At 43.5% G+C, this 22527-nt stretch overlaps 2 protein-coding genes across 3 annotated transcripts in view; one reads left to right on the forward strand and one right to left on the reverse strand.

The window, feature by feature from the left end:
• Positions 1 to 19836, reverse strand: part of TTC21A (tetratricopeptide repeat domain 21A) — a 58622-nt gene extending 38786 nt beyond the window's left edge. Inside the window, exons 1-9 of the mRNA XM_026652102.1 lie at positions 19810 to 19836; positions 17878 to 18007; positions 15163 to 15276; positions 5343 to 5509; positions 3555 to 3677; positions 2807 to 2964; positions 1930 to 2014; positions 910 to 1008; positions 17 to 212 (exon numbers count right to left, since the gene is read on the reverse strand). Coding sequence (XP_026507887.1) covers positions 17 to 212; positions 910 to 1008; positions 1930 to 2014; positions 2807 to 2964; positions 3555 to 3677; positions 5343 to 5509; positions 15163 to 15276; positions 17878 to 18007; positions 19810 to 19836 — 1099 coding nt within the window. The remainder of the gene's footprint in view (positions 1 to 16; positions 213 to 909; positions 1009 to 1929; positions 2015 to 2806; positions 2965 to 3554; positions 3678 to 5342; positions 5510 to 15162; positions 15277 to 17877; positions 18008 to 19809) is intronic.
• Positions 19837 to 20110: 274 nt separating this feature from the next.
• GORASP1 (golgi reassembly stacking protein 1) overlaps positions 20111 to 22527 on the forward strand; it is a 22765-nt gene continuing 20348 nt past the window's right edge. For both annotated transcript variants that reach the window (XM_026652110.1, XM_026652111.1), the window contains exon 1: positions 20111 to 20248. In XM_026652110.1, the coding sequence (XP_026507895.1) occupies positions 20186 to 20248 (63 nt within the window). In that variant the 5' untranslated portion in view covers positions 20111 to 20185. The remainder of the gene's footprint in view (positions 20249 to 22527) is intronic.

The following is a 22527-nucleotide window of genomic DNA, read 5'->3' on the forward strand; positions in this document are numbered from 1 at the left end:
ACCAACCCAACCCTACCTGTTAGAGCATCTACACTGCTTTCATCCAGCTCCATTGCTCTTCTATACCACACAGAAGCATCTTTCCACTTCCCCTGAAGAATTAGTTGATATCCCAGCTCATTAGCAAAACGTGCATCTGAAGACTTTAATTTTGTATAAGAGCGTTCAATAAATCCATATATTAGCTGCAAGATTTGTTGATTCTTCCCACACTGAAAGTAACAAAATTCACATGGACTACTGAACAATGTACAGAATATAAAGAAACAGAAATTTTACAAAAAATTCCAATTCAGTCAAGATAAAACAGGGGGGAAATAAGTACTTAAATATAGCAAATCTACAAAATAGTTAAAAATAAAATAGGCCCACTGTCTTGGAATACCAAGCAGTAAATAGAATATTTGGAGTGAAATCATGGCTCCACTGAAGTCAACGGGGCTGGGATTTCATTTCTGAAGAATATCCAATGGATGGCCAAACATATTATGTATCATTCATAGAGCTTGTTTCCAATATTAAGGGTGAATCCACTTCACCTATAACAAAGCCAGAATAATTGAGTTCTAGGTATGGGTAGAAGTTGTCAAGGAAAAATGCTGGTTTTTCTGTTATGTGTAACTATTTCCTGTGAAATTCTCTGAGTATGTGAATCACATAGTCTAGATAACAGCTATGCCAGATAACACTATGCTAACTAATGAATCTCGGTTTTCCGCTTGAGACATTTCTTCAAATTGATGCCTGCAAACTTCTTAGCATTGTAGATTTTATGAACTCTGCAGAAAAGTCAGACGGTACCCTTAAGTTTGTAAGTTTATAATGGAAAACTAGTCACACCCGCAACTATGTAGTTTCTTCCACAGATGCATAATTACTATCAGTTTTTAAACAAACAAACATGCTTACCAATCTACTGACCACAAGGATTTTTCGAAGATGTAAGTCTGAATTATGAGGTTCTTTAGTCTCCAAAGAATGAATAAAATCTCTAAGTTGAAATAATGCCTGCAGAAAAAAATATTTAATGAACTAATGAATTTATTTCAAAATTGGAGAGAATAATTCAGATAATACTACCATTCTTTACACAAGAGTCCTTTGAATGGTACACAAGGTAAAATTCATGACCCAAACAAAGTCTGAGTAGACTGGCTTTGTGTAGGGGACTGTGTTGGGATGGAGTATAGAATCCTTTATCAAGACAGCAGGCAAGATACAGGGATCAGTGGCTGCTACTCAAGCCCATGGGCTTCATAATCATGAACCCATTGACCTCTCCTCTGCCTCTTCATCAGCCTACTCCAACCCCTACTCCATAGCCTACACCAGCTACGTCACATGAAAATGATGTGAACTCTCCCTGTACTTCTGTTCTACAGGAGAATTACGAATGTTCTGTTGCAGCCTTCCATCACTGTTGTGCTGCTGGATGAATTCTGTTCTAACTGCAGAAATTACTTGGCTAAGTAAATTAGCATTGTGATTTACAGAGTACATTTATAACAGTTTAGGATACTAACAATAAACTGGCTCACGTGCCTTTCCACCAACTACATTTCCTCTTATTGCTCTTAGAATCACAGAACCACTTGACCTAAAATGCACCTCTAGAAGGCCATCTAGTCCATCCCATGCACTTCAGAAATCTGGAAGGAGTCTAAAGATAGGATTGATGCAGGTGAGCTTTGAAGAATACATTCCAGCATCAGGTGTGAATGAAAGCATAATATTGATATTGGAGATATAGGGCTATGCTCTGACGGTGACAGAGGATGATTTGGGAGTCATGGAGTGTTGGGATGTCTTCTAGGATTAGGACCTCTTCATACCACTTCTCTTGAAAAAGTACCATGAGGTCTTTAAGGATCACAAAAAATCAAGGCCTCAACTTTATACTTCAAATACTAGTAAATATAGAATACTCACTGCATTCAAGTTTCCAGTTCTTGAAAGCTCATTTACAATACTAGCTTGAAGTCCATCTATATTGGTCTCATCTTTGCTCAGGATTCTTAAACAATAATTATTATATGTAAGTCGCATACAAGTTTTACAAAGCAAAACAGAATACAGTACATACAGTTATTTTTTAATAGATTCAGCGTGTTCTCTGATGTTGAAAGATAATCTAGTCATTGAGTGAAAGCTTCATAAATGATACATTTCTAATTGTGGTAAAAAGGGAAAGTAGGGGTAGGAAAAACTGTGGCTCTAAAGTATCCAAGGGTACATCTACACAGCAAAGTTTCAGACAGTGAGTTTCAGAGTCCAGATCAAATTGACTTGGGCTCACAGGGCTAAAAATATCTGAGTAGACATTTGGTCTCAGGCTGGAGCCCAGGCTCTGAGATCTGTCAAGAGAGGAAGAGCTTAGAGCCCACGGCTGCATCCTGAGCGTGAATGTCTACATGGCTATTTGCAGCCCCATATCACAAGCCCTACGAGCCTAAGACAGTTGACCTGAGCTCTGAGACACTGATAGGTAGGGTTTTTTGCTATGTAGACATAATCTGAGAATTTACACTCTGATATAAGTAACAAAATACTGTCCCAGGGACACACATTTCAGTTACCATGAAACTGCTTAATATCAGGAAAAATTATTCTGGGACCTCATGGAAGACAATTGCTTAAAATATTTTAAGTTGTTAAATGTATTTTGAGGAAATGAATCTGAAGAAGAAATATACTCTAACTTTACAAATATATGTGTAACAACTTTATAGAGGCATGTAGTAGAATTTAGAAAGGAAATTACATATCTTAGTCTGTTCTGGATTTGTTTGGTTTTTATCATCCCTACCTTAGTGCAGTTTCTAAAGTTTGCTCCCAGTCTTGCTGAGCTAAAAATAGCCTCATCTTGAGGATAAATGCTGGTATGAAACCAGAAAAATTGACTATTATTTGGTTAACTACTTCCAGAGCACCTGAATAGTTCTGTTGCATCATGAAATATCTTGCCTATGGAGGGGAAAAAAAAAAAAAAGAAAGAAAAACAATCTCATTGATTCAGAAAAATGGCAGATTGTACTAATATGCTAATGGAATATCATTAAATTGGTAGCTAATTATCATCTGCTTCATTATTTGTACCAGCAAAAGATCCAGATCACTTATTTTTGTGGCAACTGGAGCCAACAAGAAGGGGGATTAAATTCAGGGCCTCCCAGCCCTCCCTACATAATCATCACAAGACTTACCAGTAACCATTTTAGAGAACTGGACCCCAGCATCTCCCATTCCCTTCTCACTTTCATGGTCAGGACTAGCAAGGGAGGAGCTGGAAGTTAATGGGAGTTAGGCACCAAACCTGCTTAGGCACTTTTGAAAATCTTACAAGGCACCTATTTGCAACTTTAGGTGCCTAAATCCCTTTGAAAACAGGCTATATATTTCTGGAAAGCAACCTAGGAGTCAACAATGGTATGAGTGGGCACAGGAAAAGGAAGTTGTCCTGTGTCCTCTCTGTCAAAAATGAAGTCCAATGACAATGAGTGAAGTAAGAAGGAAAGTATAAAATAGAGTTAAAAAAACCCAAGAATTAACTATACCTTTCCCATCATCCCAAATATATCGGTGGTGTCTTGGATCCCTTCGTCTAAGTATTTGATAGACTTCTTAATAGCATGCTGTTTGTCAGATGTACAGTACACCCATCCTTTAAGCATAAGACCCTGTAAAGGTAAAAAAAAAAAATCCATATATTTTAAGTTACACAATAGGCAAATCATAATATGCAGTGAAAAGTCTTAATTTCTTGTCTCAAATACATTTATTTTTGTTTAAATATTTAAATGCATAAAAATAATAAAAAGATGCCTTTCACAAGCTCTAAGCACCTTTGAAAATGATTTAAAGCCACAAAAGGTATAATATCAGAAAGCAGCGTCACCTTTAGCCATACATAGCAATAACTGATGCAGCCTAATAACAATATACCTGTCTTTAAAATTACACCTTAAGGATAAAAACATCCTCCTCACTAAAATTCAATGAGCATTATGGCCAAGTGTCTAGCAACCAAGAGGTGCCATTTCAGCACAATGAAGCACACCCTTCATGCCTTACCTTTATTATAAAATGGATTTTCGTTATTATTGACAGAAGAGAAATGACAGACCAAGATTCAAACATTTTCAAAGTCAGTATTCTGGCAAATATTTGAATTAGCCATTGCACACAATCTTTGTTAAAAGGGTCATTCTCCATTGGCAATGTATATGGATGAAACCAGAAAAAAAACACCAAAATTCTTGTCTTATCCATTTAATTAGGAGTCAGAAGTATCAAATTCTCAGTGTGCAACACATCAACAGATGGATAAGAATTTTCAGAAAAAAAAAACTCAAGGAGTATATTTATTGAGAAATTTGGCTAGATTTGTCATCCACCTGTTGTGTATCAGTCAAAACTTCAATATATTAATATCCACACCTTGTGGCCTGTGCTTACATGTGACAGATGTGACCAGCCTGTTTAATTTTTTGCATTTTCAATATTGCTTCTGTGGCCAGACTGCTTTCTTCTGTAATGAAATCCATGGGAGGGAATTCAAGAGAAGGAAAAATCTTGAGTCCTCCCTGGCTGAATACGTCCAAAAATTTTTTCATCAGAGTGTGGGGTTTGCCTCTCTATAGCACAGGCTGTTGGGCCTTCCCAGAAATTGCACAGATTCCAAGGTAATCTGCATGAAGGCTGTGTAATTATGGACTGGATCTGTGCCCAGTTACATCAAGTAACTCCACTGATGTCGGTGGAGTTACCTCACATTTACAGTAGAAGCTGGCCCATCATGACATACTTGTGTGACAGTTGTCCTACTTCACAGCACCGTGATGAAACAATTTGCTTCATTCATTTCAAGTCAGTAACATCACACACACACTAGTGTTTTGATCATCTGTGTACTGTGAAAATTGCTTCATCAGTTTTTACAAGTACTATATTTTTATACAGTAGTAATGTTTTCGTACACAAATGTATTTGCACACAATGATTAATGCCATTCCCATTTTTCATGGTAGAAACTCAGCATGTAGTTATTTTCCTTTGCAAAAAAATATTGATTTGGATTGAGGTGGAGACATTCACTTAAAACTGTTTTAAAAACAGCATCAAACCGCTCTCATCTCAGCTTGTGTATGAAACAAGATATTTACATCTAGGTAAATCTAAATTTTCTCAGCTCTCTGTGAGCTGAGGGGTGAAAACATTATCTACTATGTTTTGCCAGTTTATTTTTTACCATCTAATTAAAACTGTGATCACATTTAATTTTAAATATTGAGAACTTCAGCCAGACATTTGTCTTATGGGTGAAAAACCTTTATATACATTACCTCTCTAGACCCATTAGATATTTTCAGCATTCTGTCAATGTATTCATTTGCTTTATCATTTTTACCCATCAGCCACAGAAACATTCCTGCATAATATAATGCATTAATTCCTGCAGTCTTCCGGGTTTCCTTTAATTTGTTTTCCAGCTCCAAAACAGCATCACGATCTGAAAGCAAATATCCCAACCAAAAATGTTTAAAACATATATAGAACTTATGTAATGCCAAAATATGGTATTTGGTACCCAAATGAACCAAAGGCCCCAATCCTGCAAACACTTACACACGTGGATAACTTTTCATGTGGGTAGTTCCATTGAACTCAAAGCTACTCATGCAAGTAAGGGTTTGCAGATTCAGGGCATAAAATAGCAGGCTCTTTTCCTTTTAGAACTGGTATATTTTAACTGGAGTTATTTTTTGCATACAGACAAACTGAAAAAAGTAGCACAGCATTCTCTATTCTCCCCATAACATGTGTGGGATTTGGGGCCAATCCTTGTAGGTACCTAGCATCCTACACTCCCATTCACTTTAACATGAATAGAAGGTGCTCAATATCTTGCAATATCTTTCTGCATATAACCCCAATTAGTTTTAATATTAGCTCCCTGCCTTTTTCTCCCTGGTATTATGAAATAATCTTGCACATTGTTTAGGAGATACCAAATACAATAAAACAGATGAATGACTCCTGGAACTGTCCAAACAATTAGTGAAATCATTTTATAATCTAAGCCTATTTTCCTTCTCTCTGTTTTCTCATGCCACTGTATTGTCTCCTCTTATCTTTCTATAAACACACCTCTTTCCCTCTCCATATTTTCTTTCTTTCCCTACTCCTGTCCTTCTATTTGTTACATCTACTTTGTGTTCTTGTTCTTTAACAATTATGTAAATATTCTAACAATTAACAACAAATAGTGCTCTGAATGATGCACTAACATTGTGAAATGCTCCAACTCATTTTTGTGTTTGATGTTAACAGTAACAGAATAGAACTTTGCTAATGTGTACTAACGACTGGGCTACCCATTGTGAATTACAGAATTTTATAAATGAGCAAATAAGAGAGCAATCGATTTTAATAACATCAAGGCTACAGCATAATAAAATAAAATTTACCCATTTATTTTAATTTGTGTAGTTTAATCCAGGGCTTTGGAGCAGAGCCCGGAGCTGGAGCGCGGAGCAGCTCCGGAGCAGTGGAGCTGCAGGTTTTTGCCTGGAGCTGGAGCGGAGCCAGAGCACAGCTCCAAAGCCCTGGTAATCTTCATAGTACAGTATTTTTTCCCCATTGATATCATTGCTGATTCACTCCACTCCTCACTTTCCTCCACCCTTGACTCTTTTGCCCCTCCTCTCCCATTGAAAGGTCCACCTCGCCAGCCCCCAGCCCTGGCTCACCCCCAACAACCACTTCCTACACTCCTGCTTCCCTGCTGTGGAGAGTCTCTGGCAAAAATGCTGTGACCAGGCCCACATCCTCCATTACAGATTTGTTCTCTCCTCTTTCAGTTCTACCATCTTCCAGGCTAATCAACTCTACTTCACTGAATCTCATACCTGCAATACCAGCTGCCATTTCAGGACCTTTAATCACTCCTCAAACCTTTCCCTCTTCCTGCTTCCACTTCTCCCTCTGCACAGGCTGATTTCTTTCAAGAGAAAACTGAAAATATGCCTCTCCCCTAGGCTTGTCTTTCTTTCCTCTATTCCCCCTACAACTCTCTCGTCCTTCTCTCTCGTCACTGATTCAGAAGTTTCTCATCTGCTCTCCTCCTATAACCCCTCCACTTGCCCCAGTGGCCCCAACTCCTGACTTCCCTTGCATACATCAGCAGTTCTCAACCAGGGGTCTGTGAGACCTTTCAGAGGGGCCACAGGCCACCCGACTGAAACCCAGTGCCCCGACCCCTGGCACTCCCCGTGGGCAGAAGCCCTGAGCCCCTGGGCAGAGTTGGGGGGCACAAGGGTGTTGCCTCCCTGCCCCAAACTGCAGTGCCTTACCCTGAGTGGGATAGTCCGGGGCACAGCTCCAGCTCCTTCTCTCCCTCCTCATCACCTGCAATTCCCCTCAGGCCCGGTTAATAATATAATATATGAAGATATACCTATCTCATAGAGCTGGAAGGGACCCCGCAAGGATTGAACTCACAACCCTGGGTTTAGCAGGCTACTGCTCAAACCACTGAGCTATCCCTCAGCTGTAGATAGGAAGCCAGAGCCAGGCAGTGCAGGGCAGCTGCTTCTCTGGCTGGTAGTGCCATGGAGCGGACAGCTGTGGCATTCCCACATTTACTGCTGGTGCCCAGGGTTGTGGCTGCCTCTCAGCTCCCAGCCCCCTTTGACTGGTCATGCAGCCCATAAGAGCTGCCTGGGCAGGGGGACCCGGCTCTGGGGCGGCAGAGCCCTCGGGGGAGCAACCACTGCGGAGGGAGCCCTCCCAGCACACAGACTCTAGCTACCCCCCCACCCTGCCCAGCCACAGCCCCTAGCTACCCCCATCCCTGCACTCTGAGCTACCCCCTGCCTGCACAGAGCCCCTAGCTACCCCTTTCCCTGCACCCTGAGTGGTTTTCAAACTTTTTGAACTGAGTCCCCTCTCTGTGTTATATTTTTTGGTTGTGTCCCCCCTGGGTGGCCTGCTGAGGTGAGTCAGGGAGTGGAGATGGCACTCCCTCCCTGGACCGCATTGTGAAGAGCTGGCCTGAGCCCTGCCGGCTCTTGCCCCCTCAAAATAAAAGTCAAATTATGCCTGTGAAGGCCCGCCTCGCTGGACCGGAGCCCCAAGTCCTCCTCGCCCCCACTGGGCCCTGGAGTTTTTATAGCATGTTGAGGGGGGCCTCCGAGAGTAAAAAGACTAAGAAGCCCTGCCCTACATTGCTCTTCTCCTTAATCTCCCTCACTCTCCTCTGGCTCCTTCCCCTCACAATACAAACATGCTTAGTCTATCTCATCTTAAAAAAGTCACTCTTGACTCTACTCGCCTCTCCATTACTGTCCCATCTCCTTTCTTCTTTTCACCTCCAAGTTAACTGAACACACTCTTTACAACAGCTGTCCAGAGTTGCATCTTAGACCATCTCCAATAGAGCTTCCATTCCTTGCACTCAACTGAAACCACTCTTGCCAAAATCGCTAATGTCTTTCTCTTAGCCAAATCTCAGAATCAGTACTCTAGCCTCATGTTCCTTGACCTGTCAGCTGCCTTTGATGCAGTTGACCCTGTTCTTCTTCATGAAATCTTGTCCTCCCTCAGCTTCCATGACTCCGTCCTCTCCTGGTTGTCTCCTACTTCACAGTTTGTCCTTTGGAGGACCCTCCTCATCCCCCACCTTTCAGCTTTCCTGGGGGCGTTCCGCAATTTCTGTTCTTCGTCCCATCCTTCTCTCTCTCTCTACAGCTTTTCTCTGGGTAATCTCATCTGCAAACACACATTAAACTACCATCTCTATGCAGACTATTCACAGATCTACCTCTCTACTCCAGACCTGTCTGCTTCCATACAAATAAAAATCTCAGCCTGTCTCTCTGACATCTCCTTGTGGATGTCTAGCTCAACATAGCTAAAACAGAGCTCTTAATCTCCCCCCGCCCCAAAGGCCTCCTCACTACCTCCTACCTTGATCACTGTGGACAATACCACCATTCTACCTGTCACTGAAGCCCATAACCTGGATGTCATGTTCCACTTGGACCTCTCTCTAGGTCCTCACATCCAAGCTATGTCAAAATATTGATGGTTCTTTTTGCATAGCATTTCTAAGACATGGCCCTTTGTATCCATCCACACAGCTACAACTCTTACCCAGGCTCTCATCATCTCACGTCTCAATTACTACAACACCTTTTTCACTGGCCTTGATAAATGCAATCTTGTCCACAGATATACATTCAGAATGTTGATGCAAAGATCTTTTTCTTATCCTGTTGATTTGACCATGTCACCCCTCTCTTTGTATCCCATCACTGGCCCCCTCTTCTCTATCGTATCAAACATAAGCTAATCTGTCTTCATTTTCAAGGCCCTTCATGACCTATTCTCCACCCTACCTATCATCTCTCATTCAGTATCCAAAGGGTGACTCCCGCCTCTGATCAGCCCCTAATGTCAGCCTCCATCACCCACTTGCTACACTTTCAAACAAACACCTTTGTGCTTTCTCCCATGCTGTTGCTCATGCTTGGGGGAAGCTCCCCATAAACATCTACAAAGCTAACTCATTCAAACCCCTCCTCTCCTTTCCTGTGAGACCTATAAAAACTTGACAATGGTTAGGTTGCTGGTGTGCTAAAACCACTGCCCACGATGCTGACCAATATTGTCTCATTGTTTCTTTGAGCTCCCCTGTCTGTCTGTCCATTTGTTGTTTCTTATCTTACATTTAGAAAGTAAGCTCTTAGGGGTAGGGACTGTATTTTGTTCTGTGTTTGTACAGCACCTAGAGCAATGGGGTCTTGGTCCATGACTGGGACTCCCACGCATTGCAATAATGCAAATAATCAATAATAATATTAAAATATTCAACAATGTGCTTTGTAAAGTAATGTAGCTGCAGTAATAATAGTTATGTAATATGAGGTCACCTTACTGCATTCTGCTATGAAATCTCTGCTGAGATGTCAGATGAAAATGATAATTTGGGTGATAATTATTATTTTCAGGGTGGATAAAAATCAATGATTTAAAAATTTTTAAAAAAAAAAACTGTTTATTTTTTATTTAAATCGGATTTTTTTGATAAAACGCTTTTGAGGAAAAAACCTATCTAAAGATAGTTTTAATTATGATACATTATAGCTCAAAGATGTCTCATACTATAGAATTAGAATTTATAATTCCTATTCTATGATGAGATAATATATTCATGTAATGTTTAAGAAAAGTTTTGTAAATGAGTTCCAATAGTTAATGGATTAGGGACCTAATTTTATGGGGTTCCAGGGTCTTCTGTATAGATTATTTAGGTTAATCTTTCTATCTACCCAATGGGACTCAATGCTCAGTCTAGAAGATACCATCAGAGATGCTTAGTTTTGCAGTTCTCAGACTGTGGATTTGTGTCTCCAGAGATAACATGCTTGTTAACAGCAAAAATGTTTTTTAAATAAATAATGCATAGAGGTGAGAAATAACAGACCTCAACCCTATTGTTCCTCTGCAAATTTGTATACACAGAGTCAATCCCTTACCTCTCTCTAAAAGTGCAAAGTTTCAAAAAGTTCAATGAATAGAAGATTGTTGGGGGCGGAATAGATCTGGACAAGGAGAAGAAGTCTGGAGATAAATGTGAGAAGGGAGGGACAGGCAGTAGAAACAAAAGTGAAACTGTTTGAGCAGTATATTCCAGAAGTCTTGAGGTCTTTCTGAGTGTAGCCTCCATTGATTTGAGATCTACCATACCATTCTCTCACTAGAAGAGAAAACCTATAATGGCAGCAGGCCATAAAAGAGACCCGATTTGGGAATATTTTAAAGAAGTTCCTTTACCTGTGGGTAAGACAGGCATGCTGCAAGATGCAAACAGTGCAACAAAGAAATGAAAGGCCTGGTTTCCCGAATGAAACAACATCATGAGAAGTGTTCCTGCTCAGGAGGAAGCTGCATTGAAGATGATGAAAGGAAGATGTCTGAGCATGCAGGATCTTCAGGTTGGTAAACTTTTTTATTTCATACATTTTTCTTAAGAACTGCCTGTCTTCCTTCTGGACTATTCTTGAATTCTCATGTTTGAGCAAAAACTATAGTTGTTACTCTCCAGTACTAGATGCAGTTGTGATAAAAAAATAAATAGCTAGATCTTCCTTTTACAATTTCACCTTTAAAGTAGTACTGAGTGTCAGTGAATGCAATGAGTAATACTAAATGAGCAGTATAGTAATAATAATTAAATAACTGCATTGACTTATTTTGTTTAGGAGAATCTATCCTCAACATACAGGATTCTGAAAACTATCCACCTTCAAGATCACCTCATTTTCTATAGTTTCAGAGTTATCTGCCAATGATAGTGTTTCAGTCACATCATGTATGTCACATAGCCACAGTATATCACCTGTAGCAAAAAGAAAAACTATCATCCAGAAACAATCAGCAGATTACAAAAAGAGATAAAAGGGGGAGGGATAGCTCAGTGGTTTGAGCACTGGCCTACTAAACCTAGGGTTGTGAGTTCAATCCTTGAGGGGGCCACTTAGGGATCTGGGGCAAAAATCAGTACTTGGTCCTGCTAGTGAAGGCAGGGGGCTGGACTCGATGACCTTTCGAGGTCCCTTCCAGTTCTATGAGATAGGTATATATATGAAAAAATGGCCCAGTTTGTTTATGCAATGAACTTTCCTTTCCATATGATTGAGAACCCACACTTCATTAACATGGTTCAGTCATTAAGACCAGGATACAGTCCACCCAACAGAGCAGATGTCACAGGCAAATTGCTGGATAAAGTGTATGAAAGAGAAATTGAGCAGTAGGCAAAAGGTCTAGAGAGTAAAATTGTTAACCTGAGTCTTGATGGGTGGAGCAATGTCCACAATGATCCTGTTATACATGCTTGTGTGACAACAGAAGAAGGGAATGTCTTCCTGAGAGAAACAATTGATACATCAGGAAATACACAGCAGAATACTTATAAGAAGTAGCAGTAAAAGCTATAACAAACTGTGAAAAAAAATTCAAATGTCTAGTAAGCAGCTTGGTCACAGACAATGCTACAAATGTATCCAAGATGAGAAGAGAGTGAAGAGAGTCCCAAGCTAATAACATACGGTCGCAGGGCTCATTTGATGCATCGCCTAGCCAAAGACTTCAGTGTTCCAGAAATAAAGGCTAATGTGGTTGAAATTGCAAAACAACCACCTTGCAGCAGCTGCTCTGAAAAAAGTGGGAGGAACCAAGCTAACTCTCCCACAAGATGTGCGATGGAACTCAGTAGTGGACTGTTTTGAGCACTATATCAAGAACTGGCCTAATCTGATGATCGTTTGTGAACAAAATTGTGAAAAAATAGATGGCACTGTCACAGCCAAAGTTCTCAACATTGGGCTTAAGAGAAATGTTGAACACATGCTGAGTACCCTGAAGCCTATTTCTGTAGCCTCGAACAAAATGCAGGGAAATAGCTGTTTTATTGCTGATGCTGTTGAAGTTTGGAAGGAACCGAGTGAGATCTTAAAAAGAGAAATATGCAATGACAGAGTTAAATTACAAGCATTAAAAAAACGAATGGGACAAGCACTATCTCCAGCTCATTTTCTTGCAAATATTCTCAATAATCGGTACCAGGGTCAAACCTTAACTGAAGAAGAGGAGTTGGCTATGACATAGACATCCTGCAATCATCCCTCCATAATGCCAACTATAATAAACTTCAGAGCTAAGGGTGAACCATTCAAGATATATATGTTTGCTGATGAAGTTTTAAAGTAAGTCACACCAGTGAATTGGTGGAAGTCATTTAAGCACTTGGATTCAGAGACTGTTGAAGTGATAATCTCACTTTTAACAGCAGTAGCTTCTTCTGCCGGTGTAGAAAGAATATTTTCTTCCCCTTTGGACTAATTCATTCCAAACTGAGAAATCATTTGGGACCTGAAAAAGCAGGAAAGCTTGTTTTTCTTTTCCAGATTATGAACAAACAGGAAAATGAAGGTGAAGACAACTGAGTTAGCTGCAGAAGCCAATATTTTAAGTTTCTCATGTTGACCTGGCTGACACAGTCGATTTAATTTTTGTTTTGTTTTTTTAAATATTTCATTTAACTAAACCTGATTTTAAAAAACTTGAATGTTTAACTAAATAAAAAAAGTCATATGCTTGTTTTGTTAAAATATTATATGTTTGCTGTTGAAGAAAATAATCCAGAATACATAATGTTGTTGTTTTAGTTAAATAAAACAATTTAAATGTCTGTTTGGTGATGTTCTCCTCCTAATGCAGCATGGCAAGAAAATCCTCCAAATATTAATGATTAACCTATTGAATTGGAGATAGTTCACCTCCCAATGACTTCATAAATATCTGCTTCACTTACCTTTGAATCATTCATTTTCTGATATAGCTGTAAAACTAATCTGAAAAGTTTTCAAAATAAATCACTTAAAAAATGTATAGTGTGTACCTTCTAAAAATGAAACCTACATCTATCTCTGAATTGTGAATAATATGTATTAAGGTTATAACAACCAACAAGAATGCACTTTTATGTAGAAATCCATGATTAAATCAAGTCTTCCTGACTAGTGATTTAAATCACGATTTAAATCAAATCCACCCTGATTATTTTTGCATATTAATAAACTGAGAATTAGTGATGTTCTACTATAAAACTGATATAGCACATTTTATCCCCAAGGATCCCAAAGTGCTTTATTAACTACATTCATGTGGCAATTATATAGCCTTTTTCTAAGGTCAGAGGACAACTACTAGTCAGATAATGAGTGCACAATATGCTGCACAGAAGTTGGGATGTGTGTGTGGCGAGAAGGGCGGGATTATTCTGGCCAATGAAACCAAGGCAACTACCCACTCTTGCAAAAGTACTATGGGACTGGTAATGTCCACAAGAGCAGACAGAATATAGGTTTTAAGATCTCATCTAAAAGATCCATACACCGCAAACTGCAAGTAACTCACTCACCTAATTTACAAGGGTGAAGGGTATAGTCAAACCAGGCAGGATGTAATGTAGGGAACTTCTAGGTGTTTCCCGGTTCTAGAAGAGTCTAATTATTTCCAACCTAATGCTTAAACAACCAGACCACCCTGAACTCAGACCAGTCCTGAAGGCTGTTGTTTTCAATAGTAAAAAAAGATGTGTTGTTCACAATAAGAAAGCTAATTCAAGGCAAGTAACTGTTTTACTTCAATGTAACTGGTCAAGGCATACCATAGGAGGTTTGTCCAGGGTATATGTCAGCTAGCTACATCATGGTAAAACTACTGTTTGCCTTGTCTTCATGAGGATTTTATAATGAGATAGTTATTTCATAAAAGACACACCTTGTTCCCTCGTGAAATCCCCAAATTCTCTAATACCAAGCACATATATAACGCTTTACAAGTTCAAAGTGCTGTACAAACTAACTAATTAATTCTCAAAACAGCCTGGCAGGCAGATAAATGAGTGGTTGGGGGCAGGTTGCCCTTGTCAGCAGCGGCACCAACTTTCTCCAGCGCCGGTGGGTGCCCGCGCCCTCCTGCCCCTTTTACCGACTCCACCCCATCCCCGCCCCTGGCCTGCCCCCATTCCAATCCCATCCCCAAAGTCCCTGCCCTAACTCCGCCCCCTCCCTGCCCCTATTGGATCCCTTCCTCAAATCCCCGCTCTGGCCCCGCCTTTTCCCCCAGCGCGCAGCCTTCCCCCTCCTCCCCCCTCCCTGCCCCGCGAATCAGCTGTGTTGCGGCGCAAGGGCTGGGAGGGAGGAGAAGCAGGACGCGGCAGCGCACTCGCGGCAGAGGTGGAGGTGAGTTGGAGCAGGGCGGCGGGGCGGGGCCACGGGGAGCTGCCAGTGGGTGCTCAGCACCCACCAATTTTTTCCCGTGGTGCTCCGGCGCCTATGCATCACTCAGTTTAGCAATTAATGCAGCAATATTTCTTTTTGGTGCTATTCCTTTTAACTATCAGTTAGAATCCTTTTAAAAGACATCAGTTAGGGCACATATATTTCCATAAAAATACTTTCAGGCTACTTTACCCCTATGGTCTTCATTTGACCTAAATATGTGAATGCAGCACAAGACTACTGATTTGGTCAACTTTCTGATTTTTGTAAGTTTGTGATGAATGACATTTAACAGATAAGAAAAACTCACCAACATTTTCACATATTTTGTGTGCATAAATGAGTGCTAAAAGGCAGCATAATGAAACATCAGAGTGGCATTTCCTGGCATTCTCTAGCTGTAAGATAGCATCTTGTATTTGACCTGAAAAGACAATGCAGATAACAGATTCACTAATTCTCATGTTTTAATGATCACTCAAAGAATTCGCTGTATACCCAGCTCAGAGACTCAGGCTAACTGAGCAGTACATTTTAATTACATGTCCTTGGCACTGGAGCTACCTTGTTCATATATGTATATTTAGTTTGCATGCTAGCTTTGGGATCATTGGAACATTGAGGAATAATGTACTATGGGGGTACATTATGTGATCCAGGTTCAGGTCTCTCATTACTGGCCTGATTTGCTGTTTACTCCTGAGGGAATTCTGCGCCACTGTGCAATGCAGAGTTTGCAGAAATTGACATTGTACACACTGAATTTCCTTTCCCTCACAGAAATGGGCTGCAGTGCTGCTAGCCACCACTATGGGCCACTGGACTTGGCAGAGCCCGCCCAGTTTGCACATAGAAGACACTGCTGGGGGGAGGGAGAGGGAGTTAGAGGGTTCCTGGCAGCTGCAGTTCCCAGCATGTCCTGAGGGAAGGTGAGAGCGGTGTGCAGGAAACTCTGTGAAAGCCTGGGACCCAGCATCAGGCTGTTTCTCTGGGCGGGAAGGGGGATGAGTGTCTGGACAAGGGGTGGGGGGCCCACAGTTGGGCTCTCCGGGTGTAGAGGTTCGGGTATTTAGGCTGGGGAGACCGCGTAGCTGGGTTCTGGGGGGGATGGGGTGTGGGTATCTGGCCTGGGGGGGCCCCACGGGTGGGCTCTGGGGAGGAGTGGGTTTGGGTGTATTGACTGGGGAGGAGGGGTTGTGGGTGTCTGGGCCCCTAGCTGGGCTCTGGGGTAGGCGGGAAGGGGGCAGAGAAATAGGAACTGGGTTGTCATAGGGGTTTCTTAACTCTCTACTCCTGGGGGAATTTTCGTGTGTGTCTGTATCGTTACAGACATACTTGCTGACAGGTATGTTGAAATAAATTACCCAAATAATTGAAACTGGAGTGATTATGTACTGTTATTTTGACAAATAAAGTTTGCAGAATTTTAAAATATTGTGCGCAGAATTTTTAATTTTTTGGTGCAGAATGCCCCCAGGAGGAGCTGTTATACAAGAGGCTCTGGAAAAAAGAATTGCTCCAAGTTGAGCAGTTCCCTACTTCCTACTCACACACCTTCATTTTTTTTTTCTTTGCAAGGGTGGAAATTAAGATACAATAAAATTATCTGATTGATTCTTGGATAAATAATGCAGTACATGTAGCAGGAAACTTGGTATGAGTGCGGTATGCATATGATTGAATATTAGCATAGTTTTGTCTTTTGCTGGCTCATAGAACTGTTTTGTTGTATTCTGGTGCCTTATATTACACTGAGCAATAACTTGGATATATATGTGAAGACCTGCAAGCTTGTCCCAGAGATAATATTGGGAAGGGTATTATAAAAGGCTCCTGGGTCCTTTAATAACACCTGGAACTCTGTATGGGGTAAGGCTAGTTACAGAAATGACTTAAGAGTGTAAACAGCTAATAAACTGTTAAGAAACTTAGAGTCTGATACAGTAACATAAATGTTTAATATTGATTGGGGATAGTATCTCTCTCAGGGCCGGCTCTAGGATTTTTGCCGCCCAAGGCAAAAACAATTTTGGCCACCCCCCCCCCCCGTTTTTTAATTAACCCACCCCCGGCCCCGCCTCAACTCCGTCCCTTCCCCCCAGGCTCTCAAGCCTAGGAGGGAGGGGGAGAGGCGGCGCCCGCGCCGCGGCCACTCGGAGTCTCCCCCTCCCTCCCAGGCTCTCAAACCTGGGAGGGAGGGGGAGATCCCGAGCGGCCGCGGCGCGCGAAACAGGTGTTTCGCGCGCCGCTGCTCCCCCTCCCTCCCTCCCAGCCTTGAGAGCCTGGGAGGGAGGGGGAGAAGTGGCGCGCGCGAGCGGCAGCGGAGATGAGCTAGGGCGGCCGGGGCACATTTTTAGGGGCGGCATTCTGGCGCTGGCCATGCCGCCCCTAAAAATGTGCCGCCCCAATCACCAGCTTGTATTGCTGGTGCCTAGAGCCGGCCCTGATCTCTCTTCTCTATCTGCTCTTTATTAAGTACCAGTATGAAACAGTAGGAGCCATATGGACGAGCTGGTATTCAAACCACGCATATATGAAACCACAGAGCCTCGTTCAGCCGGGAGGCTGAAGTTGCAACTGCAGACTGACTGTCTTGGGAGAAGATGTTCTCTCTCCTGACCCCACTGACATGTCCAGCCCAATTATACCAGCTTGGAACTGTGCTGGAAACAGGATTTGAGATTTAGGGATTGTCTACACAGGAAGGCAATATATTCCAATATAAGGCAATGTGTGTATTTAAGCCACTATAGTTATACCTATATAACTCCCTACGTGGACATTCTTATTATGGTATACCTTATGGTATATTATGATAAACCTTTTTCTAGTTTAGTTTATCACTTTAGAAGTGGTTTAAGCTAAACCTAGTGGGCCATCTATCTCTTCCTAAACATTTCTGTTATTGAAAAGTAAAATAATCCGTTTTAAACAAGAGAATAAAAAAAACACAGGTGGAAAGTAAAGTAAGTTCAATTGTTGCTTTTCCTTACCAATATAACAATCACCTCTTCTTTGTATTTACCTAAATGTAAGGTTCCATATGCCTTGAAAAACTGAAACACTGGATCATTGATGTATTTGTCCAGTTCTAAATTTGCAAATTGCCTTACATGGTTGAAATATTTTTCTTGAGCATAATATATAATATAAGCCTGGAGGGAGGAAGAGAGCAGGAAAATTATTTTTTATTTAAGTAATTGTATTCTTTTTAATTTGAAAAATATCTGAAATGAGGAAATTCTTTCACTAAAGAAAGGTAGTTGCTGCTGATTATTCATCATATTATGATCCTTAATTCATAAACTGAAAACCAGATATTAAGGTATCAGTATGACAGCAGAGAGATGGCTACAAAAGGCACAGAATATTTGTAAAAGTCATACTTTACATAATTTGTTAACACAAGAAAGGCTAAATGCTAACCCAAAAGACACTTATTGCTCTGTGTTGTTCCCGCCCCCCCAGTTTGTATTATATCAGTTTGTGGGCTTAAAGCCTGATCCAGCGCTGCTGAAGCCAACATGAGTCCTTCCATCTACTTTAATGGATACTAGATCAGGCTCTCAGATTGTAAACCCGCTCCAGGATGAGGATATATTTGAGTTTCAGGCCCATTTAATCCTTGATGTTTCTGGTCAGTCTAGCAAAAAAGGAGCCTAACAGTGTAAATGTGTTGGTTTTCATGACACCTGTCAGTTGGAAGCCAGACAGAAATCACTAAATTTATTTCTACTGAAGTCATCAGTTTCCTCTGTTGGCTAGCTAATCAGCTCTCAGCGTGTAAATGGAATTGCTCATTAATTTTTCCGCTCTACTGCACACTGATAAATCCACAACTGGAGTAGTGTGTCCAGTTCTGGGCACCATGTTTCAGGAAAGATGTGGACAAATTGGAGAAAGTCCAGAGAAGAGGAACAAAATGATTGAAGGTCTAGAAAACATGACCTAGGAGGAGAGATTGAAAAAACTGGGTTTGTTTAGTCTGGAGACAAGAAGACTGACTGGAGACAAGAAGACTAAAAAGCCACTCCTAAGCGACCAGAGGAGCTAGCGAACAGGAGTGGCTAATAGGGGAGTTTGGCGAGGGAGTTCACAGGGAGAGTGTGAGCAGGGGCTAGATACACCTAACATTCTTTGCATTTAAAGGTCAAAACACCGCTTGATAAAAATAAAGCACCAACAAGGGAACGAGCTTCGGGAGTAAAAAGAGAATGCAGGCAGAAGTCCAGCAACAGAGTGGGAGCTACCCAGTTTATGGCCCCCAATGCAGCATGTATGATTACTTGCCCTATGGACTGGTGGCATATGTGTGCATTCGGTGCAAGGAGCTCCTGGCCCTCAGAGACCGTGTATGGACTCTGGAGACCAGGGTGGCTGAACTGGAGGAGCTAAGGGAGCAGAGAGGTACATAGATGAGACAGAGCCACTCTCCCCGGCCTAGGGGCAGCAGGGTAGAAAGCCTGCAGCTGCGGGCGGGCAGGGGGAGGGAAGAGACGAGCCCTGTGGAATCAGGATGGAGTAGAGGAGTGGGGCTGGGCGGGGGGACGGAACGCAGCATTATGCAAGTTTATAGGTGGGGTTGAGGAACATGAATTGGCCAGGGAGGGGATTCAAGACCGGAGTGACACGGGTGCGCAGCACACACCGGCAGGGCTGGTCAGGTCAGGCGAGACTGGGGGCGGAAGAAGCTCGGATGGGGGAGGGAGGAAGAGCCCGGAGATCGATGCCTATGAGCACCCACCCGAGCCCCCACGTACCACACCCGCCCTCATCTCCCGCTTCCCTCTGCGGAGCGCCCGGACACGGGGCTCGGCATCACCCGCGCCCCTGCCTGTCTCTCGTTCTCAGCCGCGCCTCCTTCGTGCCCCGGAGCAAGCGCTCCCCTCCCCCCCAGCTGCCGGCCCCCGACCCCTCCCACGTCCCCATCGCTCGCGGCCCGGGGCGCGGTCTCTACCATGGGCTGGGGGTCGCGCTCGGTCATGGCGGCGGCTCGGGCGCCTCGCTGGGGCAGCCGAGCGGGGCGGGGGGCTCCGCGGTCCCCGCGCCAGCCTCCCAGAGGGCGCGTGAGACTAACTGAAACTAAACGGCTCCAACCGCCACCAGCCGCGTCCTGAGTTACCAGTAGCCCCGCCCCGTTACTAAGCGCGTCTCTTGTCACGTGACAAGGTCGTAGCCTATCTGCGACCAGAGTATAGCCCCACCCTCCACCCAGGCTTGAGCAGCCGCTCAGATCGGTCGGTTCGGCACTCGCTTGATCGGGTCTGTGGTGCTGGCAGTGCGGAGGTGGCGGCCCCGGAGCCTTGCGCGCCCCCTGCTCCCGGAGTGCGGCGATGGGGCTGGGCTCTAGCTCTGAGATCCCCGACGGGGGCGCTGAGGGCTTTCATGTGCACGGGGTAAGGATCGGGGGATCTGCGCCAGGGAAGGGCTGGGGGGGACCCGGGACCGGGCCCCGGGGAGGGGCTGGGGGGGGACCCGGGATCTGGCGCCAGGGAAGGGCTGGGGGGACTGGGACGGGACCCATCCCAAGGGGATGGGGGGTAAGACCCTGAGGAGCATGGGTTCCGTCCTGGGGAACAGCCCCATCGAGGGGATGGAGATCCGTGCTGTGATACGGCCCTCCTGTTGTGCAGCCCCTGGGGCAGGGGTGAAAGAGATGAGGACTCTCCCTGGCTTCGATGACGGGGATCTTTGGGAAATGTCCCCGCATCACCGCCCCCGAGGCTTCAGGGTCCGACCGCCCGGCCATGCAGTGCCCTTTTGGACATACGTTCTGTATCAGGAAGGCTCAGCCCCACATTAAGGGTTCATGGGGAATAAGCCTGCCCCTGTGGCCCACGTTATACTGGCACTAGAAAAGGTTCAGAAAACGGCAACTAAAATGATTAAGGGTTTGGAACGGGTCCCATATGAGGAGAGATTAAAGAGGCTAGGACTCTTCAGCTTGGAAAAGAGGAGACTAAGGGGGGATATGATAGAGGTATATAAAATCATGAGTGATGTGGAGAAAGTGGATAAGGAAAAGTTATTTACTTATTCCCATAATACAAGAACTAGGGGTCATCAAATGAAATTAATAGGCAGCAGGTTTAAAACAAATAAAAGGAAGTTCTTCTTCACGCAGCGCACAGTCAACTTGTGGAACTCCTTACCTGAGGAGGTTGTGAAGGCTAGGACTATAACAGAGTTTAAAAGAGAACTGGATAAATTCATGGTGGTTAAGTCCATTAATGGCTATTAGCCAGGACGGGTAAGGAATGGTGTCCCTAGCCCCTGTCTGTCAGAGGGTGGAGATGGATGGCAGGAGAGAGATCACTTGATCATTGCCTGTTAGGTTCACTCCCTCTGGGGCACCTGGCATTGGCCACTGTCGGTAGACAGGATACTGGGCTAGATGGACCTTTGGTCTGACCCGGTACGGCCTTTCTTATGTTCTTATGTTATGTCAGCGAGGCATGCGAAAAAACCACACCTACTAGTGGGCGTAGCCATGGCAGCAAAGCCCCCATCGTAGGCGCAACTATGCTGACACAGAAGAGTGCTTCTGTCAGCTTAGCGAAAGTAGTTCAGGGAGGTGGTGTAGCGATGCTATCAAAGGAATTCCTTTTCTCAGCTTACACTGCGTCTCCACTAGACGTCTCTCCCGCCATAGCTCTACCGGTTTAGCTAGGCTGTGAAAGTGAAGTGTAGACAAACCCTAGGGTACATACAGTTCCAGGCTGACTGAAAGGATCTTAAAGACACCATATTCTCTGCTCTCTGCTAACGCCTACGCTTCTCACAAAAGGGACCTGTGTTTACAATACTGTTATGCTGGAAGGTTTTAATAGCCGCCAACAATCATGTCTTTCATGTAAGCAATCACAGACCTGGTTAAAGCTGATGGCCATGCTAGTCACCCTTCATTCAGGCTACATGGGAGAAGCAATTAAGCTCCTTTCTGGAGTAAGATAGCTGAAACAATAGAAGCCACCTCCCAAGACACTGCACCATGTAAGAAAGCCTGAGTAAGAACTAACTCAGGGAAAGTAAGAGAGGGTTCCCTGAGGACTGGAAATGCAGGGGCTGAGGAACTGATTGGTTGCAGCTGTGTTTTGTCTGTGAAGGCAGAAAGCAGTCGGAAAGGGAGGCGAAAGCCAGCAGAAAGCCAGAGAAGCAGTTGTGTGCGTGGCCCTGAGTGGGAGCTCAGACAGAGCACCTCGGGGTACAGAAATGGCTGGAAAGGCAGGCTTGAAAATTGTGAGCAACTTCCCGCTGTGTTCTGGGAAGCAGGACTTTTCGTACATTCTTTGTAAATAAACAGCATTGCACCAAAGAAATATCTGACTCCATCACCAATTTCTCCTCCTAATGGAAACAACCTGGCAAGACCCTAAATATTGGCCAGCTGCTCAGGTCAAGGGGCAACAATATGCATTGGCTTACAATGGTCCCTTGATAATGCCAGCCCCTTGTAACGTCAAGGGAAATGATTGTTATAGTGAAGAGAGAGGAAGAGTGGGAAGATGTTCAGGGTGAGCACAGTGAGTTTCCAGAAGACCATTTCCATGTGTTCAAACACAGGCCTACTTTTCATGTGGCCCTATAGATGCAAATCTTGGATTTGTGTGCGCACATTAGCTAGACAGTTGCCCGGCTAGCCATGCATGTACACACAGGGCCAGCTCCAGGCACC

This window comes from Terrapene carolina, unplaced genomic scaffold (genome assembly GCF_002925995.2).
Source record: "Terrapene carolina triunguis isolate 2854851 unplaced genomic scaffold, T_m_triunguis-2.0 Scaffold111, whole genome shotgun sequence".
NCBI lineage: Eukaryota > Metazoa > Chordata > Testudines > Emydidae > Terrapene > Terrapene triunguis.